A 19,180-nucleotide genomic window follows, 5' to 3' on the forward strand; every position below is an offset into this window, starting at 1 on the left:
AATAGGACAAAATACTCCTAACTTTCAGTGAGAATTTAATGGTTATTTTTAAATTAAAAGCTCTAGAAATTGATTTTTAACCATCTGGCATTTTGTTTTAGGCTGGTATCTGTGGCTACCAAGCAAATAGATATTTGGCTTTATAAAGTGTAATTAGAAATACAGTTAATAATTACCTCAGGCTGGTGGTCTAGCAACGTGCTACCATTTATCTGTGCATACTGCCCCCCACTTGCTCATGGCTCACAGATGCTCCACCTTTCTGACCAACTGCCTGATATCCTGTGCCAGGAGCTCTGGTTCCTCAAAGGCAGCAAAATGCCCCCCACGTGGCATGTAGGAGTAGACGACTATGTTCTTGAACAACTTCTGTGCCCAGGAGCGTGGGCTATGTGCAAGCTCTTGGGGGAAAGCAGCAATGCCAGTGGGTACATACACTCCAATCCTTAAAAACAAACAAAAACAAAAAAACCCATCCTGTTAGGAGCTTTTTAAATCAGTACATATTATTTGTGGAGGGAGATGTTATTTAAAGCATTTGGTTTTCTTAATAAAATATTAGATAATCAAGCTCAATCAGATCTATTCACCAAAAGGTATTAGTTCAAGATTAATCAGCACAAATACAGAAAGATAGGGGTTAAATCATTACTACTCCATCGATGTGGGAAACAGTCCACTGTGCAATCTGTTCTGGAAATATATATTCACTACTGAGTAGCATGTATACATTATATGTTACTCTGACAGAAAACTCTCCAAATTCATTTTTTATCAGGAGTACCCTAATATTTCTTTTCCTGTGCAGACTGCACTGGTCGTTCAAGGTTACTGGAATTCTGTACACAGTTTGTTGCAACAATTCAACCAGTTTGCATATTAGTCTCAAACCTCAGCAGAACAGTTATCTTGTTCTTGGCTATCTCTACCTGTGCCAGGAAGAAGAGTTCATACATTGCAGTTTAATATATTTCAAGACAGAGCATACTGGGAAAAATGGCTCACTAATACTTCTTTGTATGGCTGATATATATTTAGAGTACCAACTATCATTTTACATTCAGATCGTTAAGCCAAGAGTGTTGCTGTGATAGCTTCTTCATATCTGTGAATTGGGCACTGAGTTGTATGTTCCATGGTCTGTTCTGGGTGACCACAGTTGCACACTGAAGAGTCTTTAATTTTCCAATTTGTGCAGCAAGTATCCTCCTCCGCCATGGTTTGTGCAGATGTGGTTTAGGGTTGCTCATGAACTTCGCAGGAGATCAAAGCCAGGGATCTTCTGCATCAGGTCTTTCATGAGGTGTGTTTTTGTGACTTCTTGTGAACTCCATTCAGCCTTTCAAGCTTCTTCAGAGTTGAAGTTGCATTGGCGAAGGTTAAACATGTGGGTCCAAAAGGACTTACATGACTGCGAGTAGGGGTGAGGAATGTTTGTTAAGGTTCTGGTGGATGGGGAGACATTCGTTTTCCTTGATCCACTGGAATTCCCAAAGGGTAGTGGCATCATGATGAATGGATGGGGGAGCAATATGCAACAGCACCAGCAGCCAAGGTGTTGGGCTCAACTTGCGGGTTCCAGTGATATACCACACTGGATATCAACAAGTTAAGTGTGGCTACTTCTGGTCCATACCACTGCAGTATTTGCTTCACTTTAACATACTAGAAATCCTTTTTAGAAATACATACTATTGGCTAACAATTTTGTCCAACAGTCCCCCGTGTTGTACCCATCCACAAAGACAAATGGAATGATTGGCTTAGAATCTTGTTTGAACCCAAGCTAAGCTCTCCAGTAGGTTAAAGCTATTTAGATTCTCTGTAGCTGGAAATTTGAAGGGTAGTAGAAATGTAACTAACTATTATATGTCTGCCTTGTGCTCAATTTCAATTGGACTAGTGCCAAATTAAAGTAAGTTAAAGTTATGTGTTTTAAAAAACAAAACAAAACAAAAAAACCCTGTAGATCATAAATCCGATTGGCCCAATGTGAGCAGACAGGCCTGGTGACCCTGGTTTGGTGAGTTCTGCCTTTCTATATGCATGCTGTCATATCTTTAAAGCAACTTGACATAAACCAAATGGAGCTGACTATTCAATGTCTTATCATTCAATGGTATAAATTGAACCTTACATTTGTTATACACTAAGGACAATACCATTAAGCTAATTATCTGTCACTGATTAGAGCAGGCAGTTTACCTTGTTCAACATTCCTTAATGAACTGGTTTAGCTAGTTAACTCATAGCTACCACAGAATCTCTTTACCCATGTGATGCTCCTTACTTTCTGTAATTCCAACATTTTTCTTGTATTTGGTTAAAACCCTTGAACAGTTTCACATATTGTATATAGTATATCTTTCTTCAATGGCCAGACCATCAATACCAGGCACCATAAGTTTAATAACTGTTAGGATGCTGGTGCTTGAAATATTTAACATATCTTTTGATATTTTCCAAATCTGCTGGCTGTAGTTGGTGGTAGGGCCTGCAGTAGCATAGCAAATTGAGTCATGGCCGTAGGTACTGCTGCCTCCTGGCTTACTACGTAGGCTGGAGAAGTGATATGTGCCGTTCAGGCTCTGAAATGCTTCCATTAAATAGAAACAGACAGCTTCTAGAACAGCTTTGCATGCTGTAGACTAGACCAGTTTAACCTTACTACACTTAAATTTGTATAGCAGGAGTCCACAGCCTCCCATGCAATCGACCCATCTCCTCTCAGTAACTGATTGCATTTTAAAACCCCTGTTGCTGTTGTATGTAGACTCCCCTATACAAATCTAAAGGAATCAATTCCATTCTAAAGGACAATTTTCTCGATTTCCCTATAGTGCATGAAACTAATGATAGCCAGTCTTGGGGTGGGAAGGGAGGAATCATGGTCAGCAAAGTGCTCCTGCTTAGCCTTATCAGTGGCAGTCAGCTCTTTACGAATCCAAAGCTAATACTTGTTCACCATACCAAATTCCAGATAGTCATCCATGACTTGCTTAAATACATTAACACACTACTACCTCTCCTGGAGGACCACTCCCTTTGTAATATCTTTTCTAAATTCTCCTTCCATGTGTTCTTTACTTATATCTGTGGCTCCTAGTTGTAGTCTGTCTAAAAGTGATTACTTATTAATTCAGTGAAACTGTTGACCAAAAGGGAGAGGCTCATGAGTGCAGGAGACAGAACTCTCACAGGAGCTAGCTTCAAACTAAACTCACTCCCAGAAGAGCTAAGAATGACTATGGGCCTCTGTTTTGAACACATCACATACAAAACTCATCGCTGTTACTTCATGTTCCTTCAAGAAATTCTACACGTCACCACTCACCTCTACATTCCAAAAATAATCAAGCTGTTTCTCCAACAGGTTGGGGAAAAAACACCCTTTTTGTTACAGTGATAGTACCACTATAAGAATCTGGATTGATTTGTTTTTGAAATATGTAGGAGGAGCTCAGCTACTATAATGATGGAGCCATATAAGTACCTAGATTGTTTATTGCCTGCAATGGTGTCTAGCCTGCACCTCATCCCACCCCTTCTTTACCTGGCAGCGGGAGCGGTGTTGAGGTTCTTGGAGAGATTCTCCTTGTAGAAGCGCATTGAGGGCACAATGGATGAAGTTACCCAATAAATCATCACATTGGTCAAAAGGTCATCCAGAGAGAATTTCCTATTGAGGGATAAACCAGAGAAGCATCACTGTCACAGGGGCTAGTCTCTGCACATTATCAGGTACGTGCCTTGAAGAGTGGACAGCCTATCTGTTCTCCTCTCATCACTTGGCCCTACACTAAGCTGTAGAGCACTGAGTGTTGGTGCAATAGTGCTGCAGCCAATCCATTACACAAGGCAATTTGCACAGTTTAGAATTGTATGTTCCCTTGCCCTCTACTTAAATTTGATCTCAGTGGTGGATTGTCTCACCTCCCTACTGTTGTGAGCAACCTTCCTTTAGTTGCATTTCTCCTTCACACCCATTCATTGACATGCCACTGTTCCATACCTCTCCAGACCTCCATTGTCCATGTCCCGGAATGATCTATCGGTCCAGGTAGAGAACTTCTCCAGAATGTATGCAGCAAGTCCCACGGGGGAGTCGTTTAGTCCACAGCCTAATTCAGGAAAGCAACAGAACAGCTCTGAGGTTCACATGGCACTGCATTACCTCCACTAAGGATAAACTGGACTTAGAATCATAGAATATCAGGGTTGGAAGGGACCTCAGGAGGTCATCTAGTCCAGCCCCCTGCTCAAAGCAGGACCAATCCCCAATTAAATCATCCCAGCTAGGGCTTTGTCAAGCCTGACCTTAAAAACTTCTAAGGAAGGAGATTCTACCACCTCCCTAGGTAACGCATTCCAGTATTTCACCACCCTCCTAGTGAAAAAGTTTTTCCTAATATCCAACCTAAACCTCCCCCACTGCAACTTGAGACCATTACTCCTTGTCCTGTCCTCTTCTACCACTGAGAATAGTCTAGAACCATCCTCTCTGGAACCACCTCTCAGGTAGTTGAGAGCAGCTATCAAATCCCCCCTCATTCTTCTCTTCTGCAGACTAAATAATCCCAGTTCCCTCAGCCTCTCCTCATAAGTCATGTGTTCCAGACCCCTAATCATTTTTGTTGCCTTTCCCAGGAAGTCTCCTATAGGGATCAAGCAGAGACTTCGGATACTACCCACCTTTGTGCAATTCCATTTGGGACATTTAGTACTGGCAGAGCCCAGATTGTCATTCTCAGACCCGCCCCCCCAGTTTTTTAATGCAGAGAGAAGCCGAGAACTAGGACAGTCATGGTGGTGGCAGTAATGGCACGATGGGAAAGTGTCCAATGGAACTACACTTTAAAGGAGGCAGGAAGTGGGGATTGCATTCCCAAACAATGGGTGTGACTGGAAGAGGTCAGGAGGTTCTAGAGTGCCCTTAGTCAGTGTTTATGAAGGTGGAAGGGTGAGAATGCTGTGCCCCCACTATCCTTTTCTTACCCATGCTTTGTGAACCAAAATATAATAAATGCAGAATTTATATAGCATATTATCTGTTCACCTGGTGGGGTAGGGAAGTATTTTACAGTTAAGGAAACAGTCAGAGGGAGATACAGTGACTTGCCAAAAACCATGTGTAATAAATCCTTGTTAGAACTTGACTAGAACTCTGGAGTTTCTGGTTCCTAGTCCTTTGCTCAGTCCACATTGGTCCTCAAACATTCTAGGCCTTTGTCCAGATGTGACAGGTATCTCATGGACCACATGTGTCTATTATACAAACTCCCCAGCCATGTGGAGACTGTACTCTACCTGCTGTGTCGGGCTTGGTGGCCTGGATGTGCAAATACCCGGTCTCCCGCAGAAGTTCATACACGTTCTTCTCCAAGTATGGGTATAAGCGGCGGGAGTCTTCCCTGGTGAAGCCCACCAGCCATGGCACGTAGGCCCCCAGCAGTAAAGACACCAGCCTCCCCAAACCTCTTGAGGTGGTGATGACAAAATTCAGATGAAGCCCTTTCACAGACCTGGAACCAATGGTATTGAGGAATAAAATAAGAATCAGCAATATGGATTAACAATAACAGAACAAAGGGATCTTGTCTCCAGGTTCCCTCTGAGATACAGAGCTGTGCTAGGACAGCAACACTGCACTAGGCCCATCGGTACTTCCGGAAGAATGTCTCTCCTAACCATACATAGCTCTTCAGGCATGTGTATTCACAATTCCCTTATGTGAAGACATGTAGCAAATAGCGTAGAGATAGCGCAGCTGATGCGAGCACCAACACAGCTGCACTGGAGAGGACAGAATAACTACAGCAGTCTTAGACTCCCATTTGACTTGGCATGGCAGAGCCATCACTGTGGCTTGGGTTGTTCTCCTAAGAGCCTCATTTTGAACCCTAGGTAATGAAGGCTTCATTGTGCATTTGCTGAGAAGCCTATGGTGAACCACACATGACCCTAAAGCTCCCAGAGACTTCCCATTGAAATCAATGGGCGTCTCAATACTTTTAAGGATCTGGGCCATGATGACTAACTCCTTTAGCATCTTCCCCCTTGATTTGGTCTCCTTTCACCTGTTGGATCATATTAAAGAAGTTCTGTATTAAAATCACAAATGAGTTTGATTCCCCATAGTTTAAATTCCAGGGCATTACTAATTAAGAGGTCTCTTGGTTTTTGGTACTGTTTCTCTCCCTCTCTGTGTGAAACTTGCAAGCTGCTAATTGTGTTAGTACATTCTAAGACAGAGTCTGTTCTCAAAGCAATTCTTTGTAACAACAACTATTCACAGAGAGAGAGACTCAAAGCAATACTCTGTAACAACAGAAACAGCACCCAGAGACTCCCCGCCCTTTTGTTGTATTCATCTCGCTTTGTTAACAATTATGATTAAAATAGAGATAGAGGATGTACGTGGATGGATGCTTGGTGTGGATAATAACTGAATGATCAGGGAGGTGCCAGCCTAAGAATCCAGTGTCCATTGGCTAAAGAAGGTGTCAAGTGGAAATAACCAGAGGACTCCTGGAGGGCAGACTGGAATCCACCCAACAGCCTCAAGGATGGGAGAACCAAAGAACAAGATAACATCTGGCAGCATAGAGCCGTCAGGAATGTGCTATCTGCTGATTGATTCAGCAACAGCATGATGAAGCAATTCCCATAGACTGGCATAGGAAGAAATTCCTATAAAAATGGACTCTAGAAAGTGAGAACTTTGGGGTCTGATTCTGCAAACCAACTTCCAGGAGCATCAGATGAGCATCTGACAAGGCCCTGCTCCCTCCTCATGTCCAGGCCATCCGGCCAGGGGCTTGGCATGAACAACTCTAAGGCTGGTAACTATAATAACAACCTTGCAGAACCTGTGTGTGTGAATAAATATGAGATTGAATGAAATGTTATAGCTATAACTAACTGCTTACTATGATTCTTTCTGTATTCACAATAAATGTGGCATTTTGCCTTTTCCCCTTTTAATAAGATCCTGCTGGTTTTTATTTTATTGGTATAACACACCTAGGGAGCTAACATGGAGCACATGCTTTACAACAACTCACTGTCTAAGGCTATGTCTACACTGCACTTTTGTCAGTAAAACTTTTGTTGGTCAGGGGTGTGGTTTTATTTTGCCAGCAGGAGAACTCTCTCCTGCTGGCAAAGAGCAGCTCCATGGGAGTCCTTATAGCAGCACAGCTGTGTCGCTGTAAGGTACGCAGTGTAGTCATAGCCTAACATTTAACTTTATCATCTAAGAGCAGCCTCATGTTTCTCCTCCATCCAGATGTTCTAAGCCTGCATTTTAGGCAAGGAAGGAATTTATATCTCATGCTACCAGTTAGCCTCTCAAAGGTTCCCCAACCAGATTTGAATCTCCTCATTACCTCTCATTTCTGATTTGGAAGAGAGATCACCGGGTGGGTCTATTCTAAGCCTTAAGGCTTCTTTGGAGGATGGGATGGAGAGGGCACAGTTCACATTCACAGCTGACTCAAAGCTGGGAGTGATCACAAATACTTTAGATACCGCTGAAATATGAATGCAATAGAACAAGCTTGAGAAATAGGCTGAGATCTATGAAACGGGAATGAATAAAGATGAATGCAAAGAGGTGGGGGGATACATAAGAGGGGATAATCCAATGCACAAAGCTAGAATGGAGAAGAAGAGCTAGACAGCGGCAAGGCAGCCCCAAGAATTATCTGGTTTTGGGGGTAGAGTGCAGGATAAACTCAACAGGAGTCAGCTATGCATTGTTGCCTGTACTGGTTTATATTATCAGGGTGGCTGTGTAGATCAGCTGTGAAGCCAGAGCTGTAGCCTTACATTCAGCTTGGGCACTCACTGTGGCAAACATTTTTTAAAAATGGCCACTAATTTTGGGTGCCAAACTTGAGGTTTCCAAAAACTGGGACACTCAACATTAATGGCCATTAAAAAATTTTGGATCTATGCTATTTCTTTTTTTAAAAAGGACATTACCTCTGGAGAGAGTCCAAGTGACAACAACATACATAGGAAAAAGAACAAGGAGTACTTGTGACACCTTAGAGACTAACAAATTTATTTGGGCATAAGCTTTCGTGGGCTAAAACCCACTTCATCGGATGCATGCGGTGGAAAATACAGTAGGAAGAGATGTGTACACAGAGAACCTGAAAAAATGATATAGTTGGTATGTCAACCCCCATTTTTTCATGTTCTCTGTGTATATATATATATATATATCTTCCTACTGTATTTTCCACTGCATGCATCTGATGAAGTGGGTTTTAGCCCGCAAAAACTTAAGCCCAAATAAATGTGTTAGTCTCTAAGGTGCCACAAGTCCTCCTCGTTCTTTTTGCTGACACAGACTAATATGGCTACCACTCTGAAACCTGTCACCGTACATAGGAAAAAGTATGGACAAATCAGAGGAAAGAAGAGTGCTTTACCCAAGATTAAACAACTCTACAAATGCAAAGGGGACAGGGACCAATTCTCAATCAGCTTCACAGGCTCCAGTTATGGGGCTTGTTTCTGGGTCAGCTTATATCCTAGGATCTCTCTACTAATTGGAGTAACTCTATCTAAGGAAAGTTTAGAACCCCTTACGGGATTGTAGCTTTGCTTCTTGCTCTAGAATCCAGACTACTGCCTAGCAGCGATGCAGAAAAGTCAAGAGAAATAGTTTCAGAATCCTCCTGACTCCTGCTCACCTGGAGACTGCTCGTCAGCTATGTTAGGATATAGATGTTCAGGCCTGTCTGTAAAAGCCTGTACTTTAAGAATTTAGGTGTATTCTTATCACTTGGCTAGTTCCAGAGGTATAAAAGAAAGAATCAAAATCACTGTCTGCTGGTGTAAGGGCCTTCTCTTACTGTGACAGTCTGAGGCCCTGTTCTTAGGCTAAGGCCTTTGGCTAAGCAGCAGAGGCAGCCATAAGCTGGGAAGCGACCGGTCACCTCCTCACATTCCAAACTAGTCACACTGAAATAAGGTGCTATTTGGCTGTTAGGAATACAATCCTGTCCTGATAGTTCCTATCACCTCCAGAGAAAGGGAAGTGCCTAGAAAATGTAAAAGGAACCTTAGTTTGATAGCATCCTGTCTGGCAAGAACTCACTTATCAATAGCTGGGATGTGAAATCCTCACTTCTGTGTTGTCTTGTCATTGTAGTTCCCACTTTGCTATTGTTTGTCTGTATAATCTCTGTCTGGTTCTGTGATTGTTCCTGTCTGCTGTATAATTAATTTTGCTGGGTGTAAACTAATTAAGGTGGTGGGATATAATTGGTTACATAATCATGTTACAATATGTTAGGATTGGTTAGTTAAATTTCAGGAAAATGATTGGTTAAGGTATAGCTAAGCAGAACTCAAGTTTTACTATATAATCTGTAGTCAATGAGGAAGTGAGGGGGTGTGGGTGGGGGTGGGGGTGGGCATGGGCATGGGCATGGGCATGGGCATGTGGGTGAGGGAGATGGGAACAGGGAATGGGGGTAAGAAAATTGGAATCATGTTTTGCTAAAGGGGGAAATGGGAACAGGGAATGGGAGTAAGGAAGTTGGAATCATGTTTGGCTAAGGGCAGGAATGGGAAAAGGGACACAGGTGTAAGGCTCTGTGGTGTCAGAGCTGGGAAGGAGGATACTAAGGAAGGAAACTGGAATCATGCTTGCTGGAAGTTCACCCCAATAAACATCGAATTGTTTGCACCTTTGGACTTCGGCTATTGTTGCTCTCTGTTCATGCGAGAAGGACCAGGGAAGTAAGTGGGTGAAGGAATAAGCCCCCTAACAAGCTATATTTTGGTAAAGGTTCTCTGGGCTAGGGCTGTTCAAACAAGGGCTTCACAGATAACTTGGCAGGAGTCCGAGGACTGATCTTAATCCCTATCCATTGGAGAAGATGGCAAGCATCTGAATCCTTAATACAAGGGTGCAGCTTGCAGAGGCTCCAGCTGAGTTGCCTGACTGCTTGCTGGGATGTGTTTTTTAAAAAATCAGTACATTATTGGTTCTTTCCATTTTCCTTTTGACTTTTAAGCATTTAGGGTTCATATTTTTCAGTTCTCTCCAACTACAAGGATGAGAAATATTATTTTATTTTTTAAATGAATGATGAGATTCTTATGTAGCCACGTGACTCCAGGAGCTGGGGAGCAAGACTCCACATATCACAAGATTGGGGATAAAACTACAAGAGTTGGCAACAGTGTGTCCTGAGTACAAGGGGGAGGGCAGGGTATGTCATAGGAACCAGAACAGACAACTATCCCTCTCCTAACCCCCTTTGCTACTCACTTTGGCAGCATCTGGGCCATGTTTATGGTGATCTGAGAGCCCCAATCTCCCCCCTGTACATAGAACTCCTGGAATCCCAGTCTCTGCATCAGCTTGTGAAATATCCGAGCAGCAGCCAGCGTATCAAAACCTGTGCATAAGGAGAAACCTATTATTAAACACCTGTTCTCCCCTCAGTGAGGAATCATTGATACCACAGAGGATGCAGGTCAGTGTTCTGTTGGGTATTGCCTAGTACTGGTCCTCTGGATCAAAGTGAAAGGAGACTTGAGGTAATTGGAAACCTTCCAATCCCCTACATTCCAAATCTCCACACCCACCCCTAGAGCTTTGTGACCTCAGCCCCATGGACTTTCCCAATATCACTGCAAAAGACTAACTCTTCTCTGGCAGATGGAGCTGACCCATTATCACAAAGCAGTTAGCAAACCGGGGTTAAAAGGCCAAGAAATGAGTGCATTGCAGTCATTTCAGTGTCCCATGGGGAAGACAAGCACTGAAAGCACCAGGAGCCTAGAATGAAGCAGATACCAGCTGCCTGCATCCTAGTATGGAGAGTTGGGTCCCAGACTGTAGACAGCTTAGATCATCCTTAAGAAGCACTGTAAGACTGCAGGGTGCTTTCCCAGATACAACATAGGGCACAGACTCTCCCTCCCTCTTCACTTGTGCCTTCTCCACCTTGCAGTTCATCCAAATTAATCTTTCTCCCCATACCTGCACCCTCCATGTTCAAATCCCTTCACTGGCTCCCACTTAATCTCCGGCATCAAGTTCACATCCTTGCTCTTCCCATTTAAAGCTTTGCAGTCTCCAGTCCCACCCTCCTCATTTCCCCTTCTTCCACTCCCTAATCTCTGCTCCCGTTGCCTCCTTCACTCATCCTGCATCTTCTCCCAGGACACACTATGGGCCTGTAACAGCCTCCCAGTTAAGGTTCCCAGCGCCTTCCCTTATCTTCTCCAACAACCACTGGAAAACACCCGCCCCAGTCCATGAAGTGACCTGGCTCTAATGACCACCCACCTCATATTGCCCCATGTTCTATTGCACCTCTATTCCTTTGGGAAAGGGATCTGTTAGGTATACATCACCCCATTGTACAGCATGGTGTTCACCTATTGTGCGTCATACATCAGAAAGAGCTGGCACAGGAGAAGACTTGCTGGCTCGGGGGGGTCACAGACTAGGATACAGAGTCTTTCACCTCTAGGACCCTGGTTCCTTTCTGGTTCCAGGCTGGGGGGATTGGTGGGGGGGTCGTCCTCAGGGAAGTGGTAAATGGACTATGGATCCTATTGTCTATGGGGCACTAGTTCCACTTCAGCCCAAGACTGGGGAGACTGGCTGTCTTGGGGTATGTGTGTAGAAAATGAGATATGGAGCCTTTTACCAAGGCAATAATTACCTGACTCACAGGAATAGGACACAAAGACTTTAACTTTCAGGGCATTTAGTGGATTGTGTGACTTGAGCCGTAAGTCTGAGTCCAGTTCCCACTGGACACGTCAACAACACAAACATCATCATAAATACCCCTCCCCTCCAGCCCAGCAGAGACACCAAGGACTGACCGGTATCTGGAGCATGAATTGCCCTTTCTTATTTAGGTGTGATCCCTAGAGGTCAGGTGAGGCAGGCTGAGAGAAGTCTGCCCTGGCCTTGCCCCTGCTGTACCTGTTCTGTGGATACCAGTATCCAGGGCAGAGGTGGGCAAACTGCGGCCCACAGACCACATCCGGCCCCTGAGCTCCCAGCTGGGGAGGCTAGCCCCCGGCCCCTCCCACGCTGTTCCCCCTCCCCTGCAGCCTCAGTGCGCTGCCAACGCTCTGGCCTGCCGCTCCAGCCGGGCAGTGCAGGCGGCGTGGCTGGTTCTGGCCAGGTGGTGGGGCTGCGAACTCCTTCCGCTCTGAGCAGCACGGTGAGGGAGCGGGCAGGATGGGGGTTTGGATAAGGGGCAAGGGGTTCCGGGGGGCAGTCAGGGGATGGGGAACAGGGGAGGTTGGATAGCTGTGGGAATCCCCGGGGGCCTGTCAGGGGTGTGGATAGGGGTTGGGGCAGTCAGGGGACAGGCAGCAGTGGGGGCTGGATAGGGGGTGGGGTCCCAGGGGGGCGGTTAGGGTCGGGGGGTCTCGGGAGGGGGGAGTCAGGGGACAAGGAACGGGGGGGTTGGATGGGTCAGGGGTTCGAAGTGGGAGGGGGCGGGGGCCAGGCCATTTGGGGAGGCACAGCCTTCCCTACCCAGCCCTCCATAGAGTTTCATAACGGCGATGTGGCCCTTGGGCCAAAAAGTTTGCCCACCCCTGCTCTAGGGCCATCAATCCACCACCAGATTTGCTTTATTAAAAGAGCAGGAGGAGAACCCAACTCCCAGTTTTCAGAAATTAATCCATGATTCCAGGGATGTCTCCCAGATGCTATTCCAGAAAGCACTGGGATTCTAATTAACTCCCTCCTGCCCATCACTCACCTCGTTGGTGAGGTGCCTCGGAGAAGCCATAGCCTGGGATGGATGGGCAGATGACCTCAAACACTACATCTTCATTCAGGCCGTGCCCAGCTGGGTCAGTGAGCAGTGGGATGATCTTATAGAACTCATAGAAGGAGCCAGGCCAGCCATGCACCATCAACAAAGGCCTGGCTGCCTGACCCTTGGGGATGCCAGGGGGCTTCACATGGACAAAATGGACTTCAATCCCTGCCACAAACCCAAGAGAAAAAAGTTAAGGCTCCAATTGCTTCTCAGCGCCTGGCCTAGACCCTAAAGGAGAGACGGAAATTCCTAGCCAGTGTTCACGGCAGGGCCACACAGAAAACCACAGCAGAGAGAGGAAGGTGCTCAGCTGGAGCTGGGAGGGGGGTGCCCTCTACCCCTTTGGATTTATGTTTGCTCCTTTGTGGATGAGGAATAACACCACAGTGAGAGAGGCCCAGACCCCAGCAACTACATCTCTTGGGAAAGGAGTCCTAAATTTGTCCTCCTGAAGCTGATTCCTGTGAGGTGGTGACCCTAGCAGACAATGGATGCCTTGGATACCTCTGCCTGCTTTACTATATCTCACTGCAATGCTGAGCTCTGCATGGAACAAGCAGCCTAGTCTTGGGTTCCAGAGAAACCTGCATAGGAGGGCAGATGAGAGGAAGTGAAATGGGGGATCTCAGAGAATTGTGGGAACTCCAAGGATGGAGTGCTAGGGATGAGAAAGAAATGGAGGGGTGATTCATGAGTGAGGGGACAGGACAATGGGGCAGCTAGACAAAGAAAATAGAGGGAACTTGTTAGGAGCACCAGGGCTGCTAGGGGAGCAACAGGTGGGTGCTCCATGGAGGAAGAGGCACCAGCACCTCTGGAGGAGGCAAAGGGAGCATTCAGGGGCAGCTGAGACTCACCTTCAATGGTTGTTTTAAAATGTGGATATTGGTTCACAATTTCCAGCTGCTTCTGCCAGTTGAACTGGTTCCTCCAATAAGCAACAACTCTCTGGAGGTAGGTGGAGTTGAAACCATACTGGAAGGCAACTCCCTCCAGTGGCGGTGTGTAGCGAGCCTGGTCCAGGCGCTGGTGCAGTTCCTGCAGAGGGAGAGTTCCCACACTGCTCCATCCCAGGCCAGGCTCACAGGGGCTGCTCTCAGTGCCCATTACCCGCTGGAGGAATTGTTCTAACAGGGGAGCCAAGGATAAAGTCTCCTACCTGCCCAGGGCCTTAAGGAGGCAGCTCTGCTTTCTATATCATTATCTGGGACCCAAAGGGCACCGTTCAGGCAGCCACATGCCACACCGGGCCTCCTGGATCAGGTACATGGTGAAAATATGTTTTGTATGTTATTGGTTAGAACCAGGAACTAGGGACAGAACTCCTTGGTTCTACTCCTGGCTCTGCCTCTGACTTGCTATGTGACCTTGGTGAAATCACTTCCCTTCTCTGTCTCAGTTTCCCTGTCTATACAGTGAGGTAATCCTACTGACATAATGCAGATTAGGGACTGGGAGGCTGTTAATGACTGCAAAGGGCTTTGAGCTCCTTGGAGGAAAGGTGGGTAGAAGGGCCTGCTGCATGGAAGTGCCAGGTTCTAGTCTATCAGCATTCTCCTAGAGAGCCTAAAGCATCCTGCTTGGTGAAAGGAGCTGTTTTGCCAACACCTGGGTTTAACCCTATCTTTTTACCATGGTGCTGGATTATGAGCCCTGGGAGCTGAAGGCATCTTTTTATTCGTAATATGGATCTGGCATGGAACCCCATACTGCCCCAGCAAGTGTGCCTCACCCCTGCCCTGGAGAGACAGTGCTATTCAGGCCTTGAAGCCTGAGCAGAGACACCAAACAACAGAGATAACTGGTGCCAGAGGCAGGGTGGTTTTGTGATCTGGCCACCCAACATGAGCAGCTCCTCAATCAAATCAAATAACAGCAGCTTTCAGTCACTACTGACAGGGACTGGAATGGAACTGGTGACCTAAAGGTGAAAGTCTCTATTGCTCAATCCTAGTTACCTGCCCTGCCCACTGCTAGTAAATTAGAATCTTAGTGGTAGGCATAGTCTGCACTTTCCCATAATAGTTCTGCCAGTGCCCCGCACTCTGACCTGCAACCTCCCTGCTATTTCCAGCCCTGGGCTCCCCACACACTGCTCTGCCAGCGCCCTTCACCCCTGACCTGCAGCCCTCCTGCTATTCCAGCCCTGGATTCCCCACACACAGCTCAACTGATGCCCTCAATCCTGACCTGCAGCCCCTTGCTATTCCTAAACCAATACAGACAGCTCTACCATTCAGTGCATCTCAGTCTCCACCAGCAGCTTCTGCTGTTCCAGACGTAGGCCTCTCAGCAGAAACTGTCTTGACCTCTGTGGAGATTTTGATAAACTTCCCTTAGACTGGGGCTCAGAAAACTCGGTTATTTTGTGATCTAATTTGGACTAGAACTCACGTGTGGAGGGATGGATAGCCAGTATATTGTCCCACAGTGCCAGATAGCTGTGCTGGTGTATTCAAGTAGAACGCTAAGGTCACTAGGACATCACCTTGAAGCAGTTAGATGGATCTGACTGGCTAACTCTACCTCTCACTCTGCTTTCTATTCCCCACCAGCTTCCCCTCCCTGGATACTTCTCCCAGTTCCCTATTCTCAGTCAGTGATACCTGAATTTCCCTGTCAGAGGTTTCAATTTGGAAGGATCGTATTCTCTCATCTTCTTTCTCTCTTGGCGGCCTCTTGCCTGAGCCCCACCATCCATCTCCCATTTCTAGAGTCTTGATCTTCCGTCTAGACAGGAGCCAATAAACCAGGAGCCCTCCAGCTCCCAGAGCAGCAGGGGCCAGAATTACACTCCTCCAGGGATATTTAAAGGACCTAGGAAGACACAAGATGCTCGCATTCAGGAACAAAAGCTTCAAGACACTGAGACTGCACCAAGACCCGTATACATACATGGTGAGTTTGGGAAAGGATAAGCACCCACAACTCCTATGAAGTCAACAGGAGCCATGAGTTCCCTCACCTCAGGAGATCAGGCCCTCCCAAGTTGGAGACACCCAGAATGAGTGACCAGCTCTGAAGATGTCGGCCTAAGTGCCTGGAAGCAGGTTAGAAACAGAACAACAATTTCAACAAGAGCTGAACAGAACTGCACCAGCTGGAGAGAAGGTTCTAGGCTTCCACAGAGCTCCCCCACCAGCTCTCCAACAGGCCATCAAGATACCACACCTGCAACTAATGAAACATGGGTTGAGGAGCCTGGATCACCACCTGCCTGGACACTGGTCACAAAGCGACCCAGGCCCTCTCCTTGTGGTGAACAGCAATCCCATATTCTTAACAGCAGAAAAAATATCTGCACAGATTGGGGAACTGGCCACGGGGGACACTGGGAGGCCTAATGTTCAGATATACATTAGCACTGCAGTGGGGGAGGGGAACACACATGTATATCTCAAGGTAGCCGAGTCAGCTCATCCAATAAAGAGCTGGATTTGTGTCACTGCCATGCATGGGAGTGTGATCATAGACTCATAGAAGATTAGGGTTGGAAGAGACCTCAGGAGGTCATCTAGTCCAATCTCCTGCTCAAAGCAGGACCAACACCAACTAAATCATCTCAGCCAAGGCTTTGTCAAGCCAGGTCTTAAAAACCTCTAAGGATGGAGATTCCACCACCTCCCTAGGTAACCCATTCCAGAGCTTCACCACCCTCCTAGTGAAATAGTGTTTCCTAATATCAAAACTAGACCTCCCACACTGCAACTTGAGACCATTGCTCCTTGTTCTGTCATCCGCCACCACTGAGAACAGCCTAACTCCATCCTCTTTGGAACCCCCCTTCAGGTAGTTGAATGCTGCTATCAAATCCCCCCTCACTCTTCTCCAGACTAAATAACCTCAGTTCCTGCAGCCTCTCCTCATAAGTCAGGTGCCCCAGCCCCCTAATCATTTTCGTTGCCCTCCGCTGGACTCTCTCCAATTTGTCCACATCCCTTCCGTAATGTGGGCACCAAACCTGAACACAGTACTCCAGGTGTGGCCTCACCAGCGCCGAATAGTGATGGGGGAGGGGGGTGGAGCTTCCCAATGCACAGCAAGAGTGGACTCTGGGGCAAGGGAAGACAATGGCCGTCAACCTCTGGAAGGAACCGTCAGCACAGGAGCATTGAGATAATTTCCCCCAACTCCACTCTCAAAATTAAGTGAGCTATTGTAAGACAAAAGCTTTGTTGATTACCCCATCCACCCATGGGCAAGTATGTACAGAAGGCCTCGTCCTATTGGTTTAGATGCTGGAAGAGGGAAATAAAATTAGCTAACATGAAGAATTTTCATCTCTTTGCTATTTGGATTCTCACAGGGCTGGAGCTAAGAAACAAAAAGCAAAGATTCCCAGGGTCAACCTGGGTTAACCCCTAAAAAGAGATTCAATGCTGATAGATTATATCTGTCACCTTTTGAATCACAGATTGAAACTCATCGGTGTATATATGCTTGCTTGCTTTAGCCTGTAAATAACTCATTTCTTTTTCCCAGTGAATAAACCTTTAGTTAGTTTATTACAGGATTTGCTACAGGAGTTGTCTTTGGTGAGAGATCTAAGGTACAGATCAATCTGGGGTAAGTGACTGGTCTTTGGGCTCTGGAAACAACCTTAATATTTTGTGATTTTTGATGTAACTGACCATTTATCACTAAGTCTAGCTTGCCTGGGTGGCAAGATAGACTGGCGAGCCCAGGGCATTGTCTATGACTCCATAGTAAGACTGGTATAGTGATCTAGGAGTTCACATTGGTTACTCGGTTGGTGAAATCTAATTACAGAACATACCACCAGTTTGGGGTGTCTACCTGGTTTTGACAGTCTGCCCTGAGGTTGGCCACTCCAGACAGCGTGACAAGGGCCATCTCTGTCTGGTGCCCCCATTCCTTCCCCAGGGCTGTCACTCTCTAGGGCCCATACTCACCATGACACTGGTCCTATATCATGTTGCAAGATGGTGCTGTAAACTCAGGCTATCTAGGAAAGTGTCACGTAATCAGGGCAGGCACTAGCAAATATGAGGTATCATTTAAAGCCATTCAATCATCCCTCAGCTATGTAGTCTCCAAGCCTTGCTCCAGCTCTTCTGCCAGTTGTGGAAATAGTGACTGTGTCTAGACCTGGCATGGAGGAAGTTAGGAGGGTCAGGAAAGGAGATTTGTGGGGATACAAAGAGTGTGAGGGGCTGCCCTGTGTCTAGCCAGGGCAGTGAAAAAGGGGGAGACAGCAGCATTTGCTCCCACTCCACCCACATGATCTGGAACAGAAGCAGCTCCTGCAGGGCTTGGGTTGCCACCTCTGAGGTGCAAAAAAAATGGGAGATCTTGCTGATCCTGAGCCAATAAAACTGGCCAGCTGGCAGTGTGTCCTGAGCACCCTGACAGATTTCCCCAGACAGCTACCTCAAAAAAGGGATGATCCTGGGAAAACCAAGACGGATGGCACCCTTAGTTACTGGAGACCCCGCGACTGAAACGGGGCAGCATTCTCTGAAACAGCCCCAGTCAAGTTGCTGAGCAGGAGGCTCCTGCCAGTTCTGCCTGCCAAGAGGGAGCAGGGCTCCTGAGAACAAAAAGCCTAAGCTGCCCCCTTCATGGTGCTTTCCGGGCGCTGAGCAGTTTACGCAACAGGTAATCGAATCCCCGTGCACTTAAATCCCAGAGGTTTAACTGCCTGGAGGCCTGAAACACAGAGTATCATGGCAGGTTATGGCACCAATTTAGGGCTGAGCAGCTTTAACCCTGCTAATCCGCATCAAGTGGCTCAGATCAGCAGCCCCTTGACTGCCCCAAGGCAGTGTTCACTAGCAAAGCGTTCTCAGTCCAGGGGGTGCATAGGCAGCCACTCCCAGGTGACGCTTCCGAATGGAATGGCTACACTGGGTAGTGTTCTGTTCCCAGCATTAGATTAGTGCTGGAGCTTGGACCAAGGGCCCTGTTGGACTTCACCCCTCTGCCATGATTCTGGATGACAAACAGCACAACCCCATAGCACTCGCCCGCAAAGGGCTCTCCTGCTGCACTCACCGGACACTCTGAAGGATTTGCTGCCACATGTCTGTACAAGTGCCTGTGACTTGCAGTTCAGCTCTGCCCAACTCTAGTGCTGGACTTAGAAACTCTCGCGCCCCAACCGCAGCTACCGCCTTCTCTGCTTTCTCAGTGAGGATGCAAACTACCTATATATAGTCTGCTAGTGCCACCTGCTGCCTTCATGTGGAATTGCAAATGGCCCAATCACCTGGGCACCTCTCCAATTCACCTATAGTTTTGGATGAGACAAAAAAGTGAGGCCCTGTCCTAAGCATCAGGGTGTTCTAGCTGCATTCTAGCCTAGGGAATCATATTTTGCCTCCCTAACATTC

At 46.7% G+C, this 19,180-nt stretch overlaps 1 protein-coding gene across 1 annotated transcript; it reads right to left on the reverse strand.

Moving 5' to 3' along the window:
• Positions 1-28: 28 nt before the first annotated feature.
• Positions 29-18,953, reverse strand: LOC144263015 (epoxide hydrolase 1-like). The gene is made up of 9 exons (XM_077813577.1): positions 18,843-18,953; positions 15,434-15,644; positions 13,685-13,865; positions 12,765-12,992; positions 10,295-10,424; positions 5,308-5,522; positions 4,013-4,121; positions 3,554-3,679; positions 29-445 (listed from the first exon to the last, which is right to left on the reverse strand). The coding sequence occupies exons 1-9, from the start codon at positions 18,869-18,871 to the stop codon at positions 244-246; spliced, it is 1,431 nt and encodes a 476-aa protein (XP_077669703.1). The 5' UTR covers positions 18,872-18,953; the 3' UTR covers positions 29-243.
• Between the last annotated feature and the right edge of the window lie 227 nt (positions 18,954-19,180).

Source organism: Eretmochelys imbricata, chromosome 3 (genome assembly GCF_965152235.1).
Source record: "Eretmochelys imbricata isolate rEreImb1 chromosome 3, rEreImb1.hap1, whole genome shotgun sequence".
Classification (NCBI taxonomy): Eukaryota; Metazoa; Chordata; order Testudines; family Cheloniidae; genus Eretmochelys; species Eretmochelys imbricata.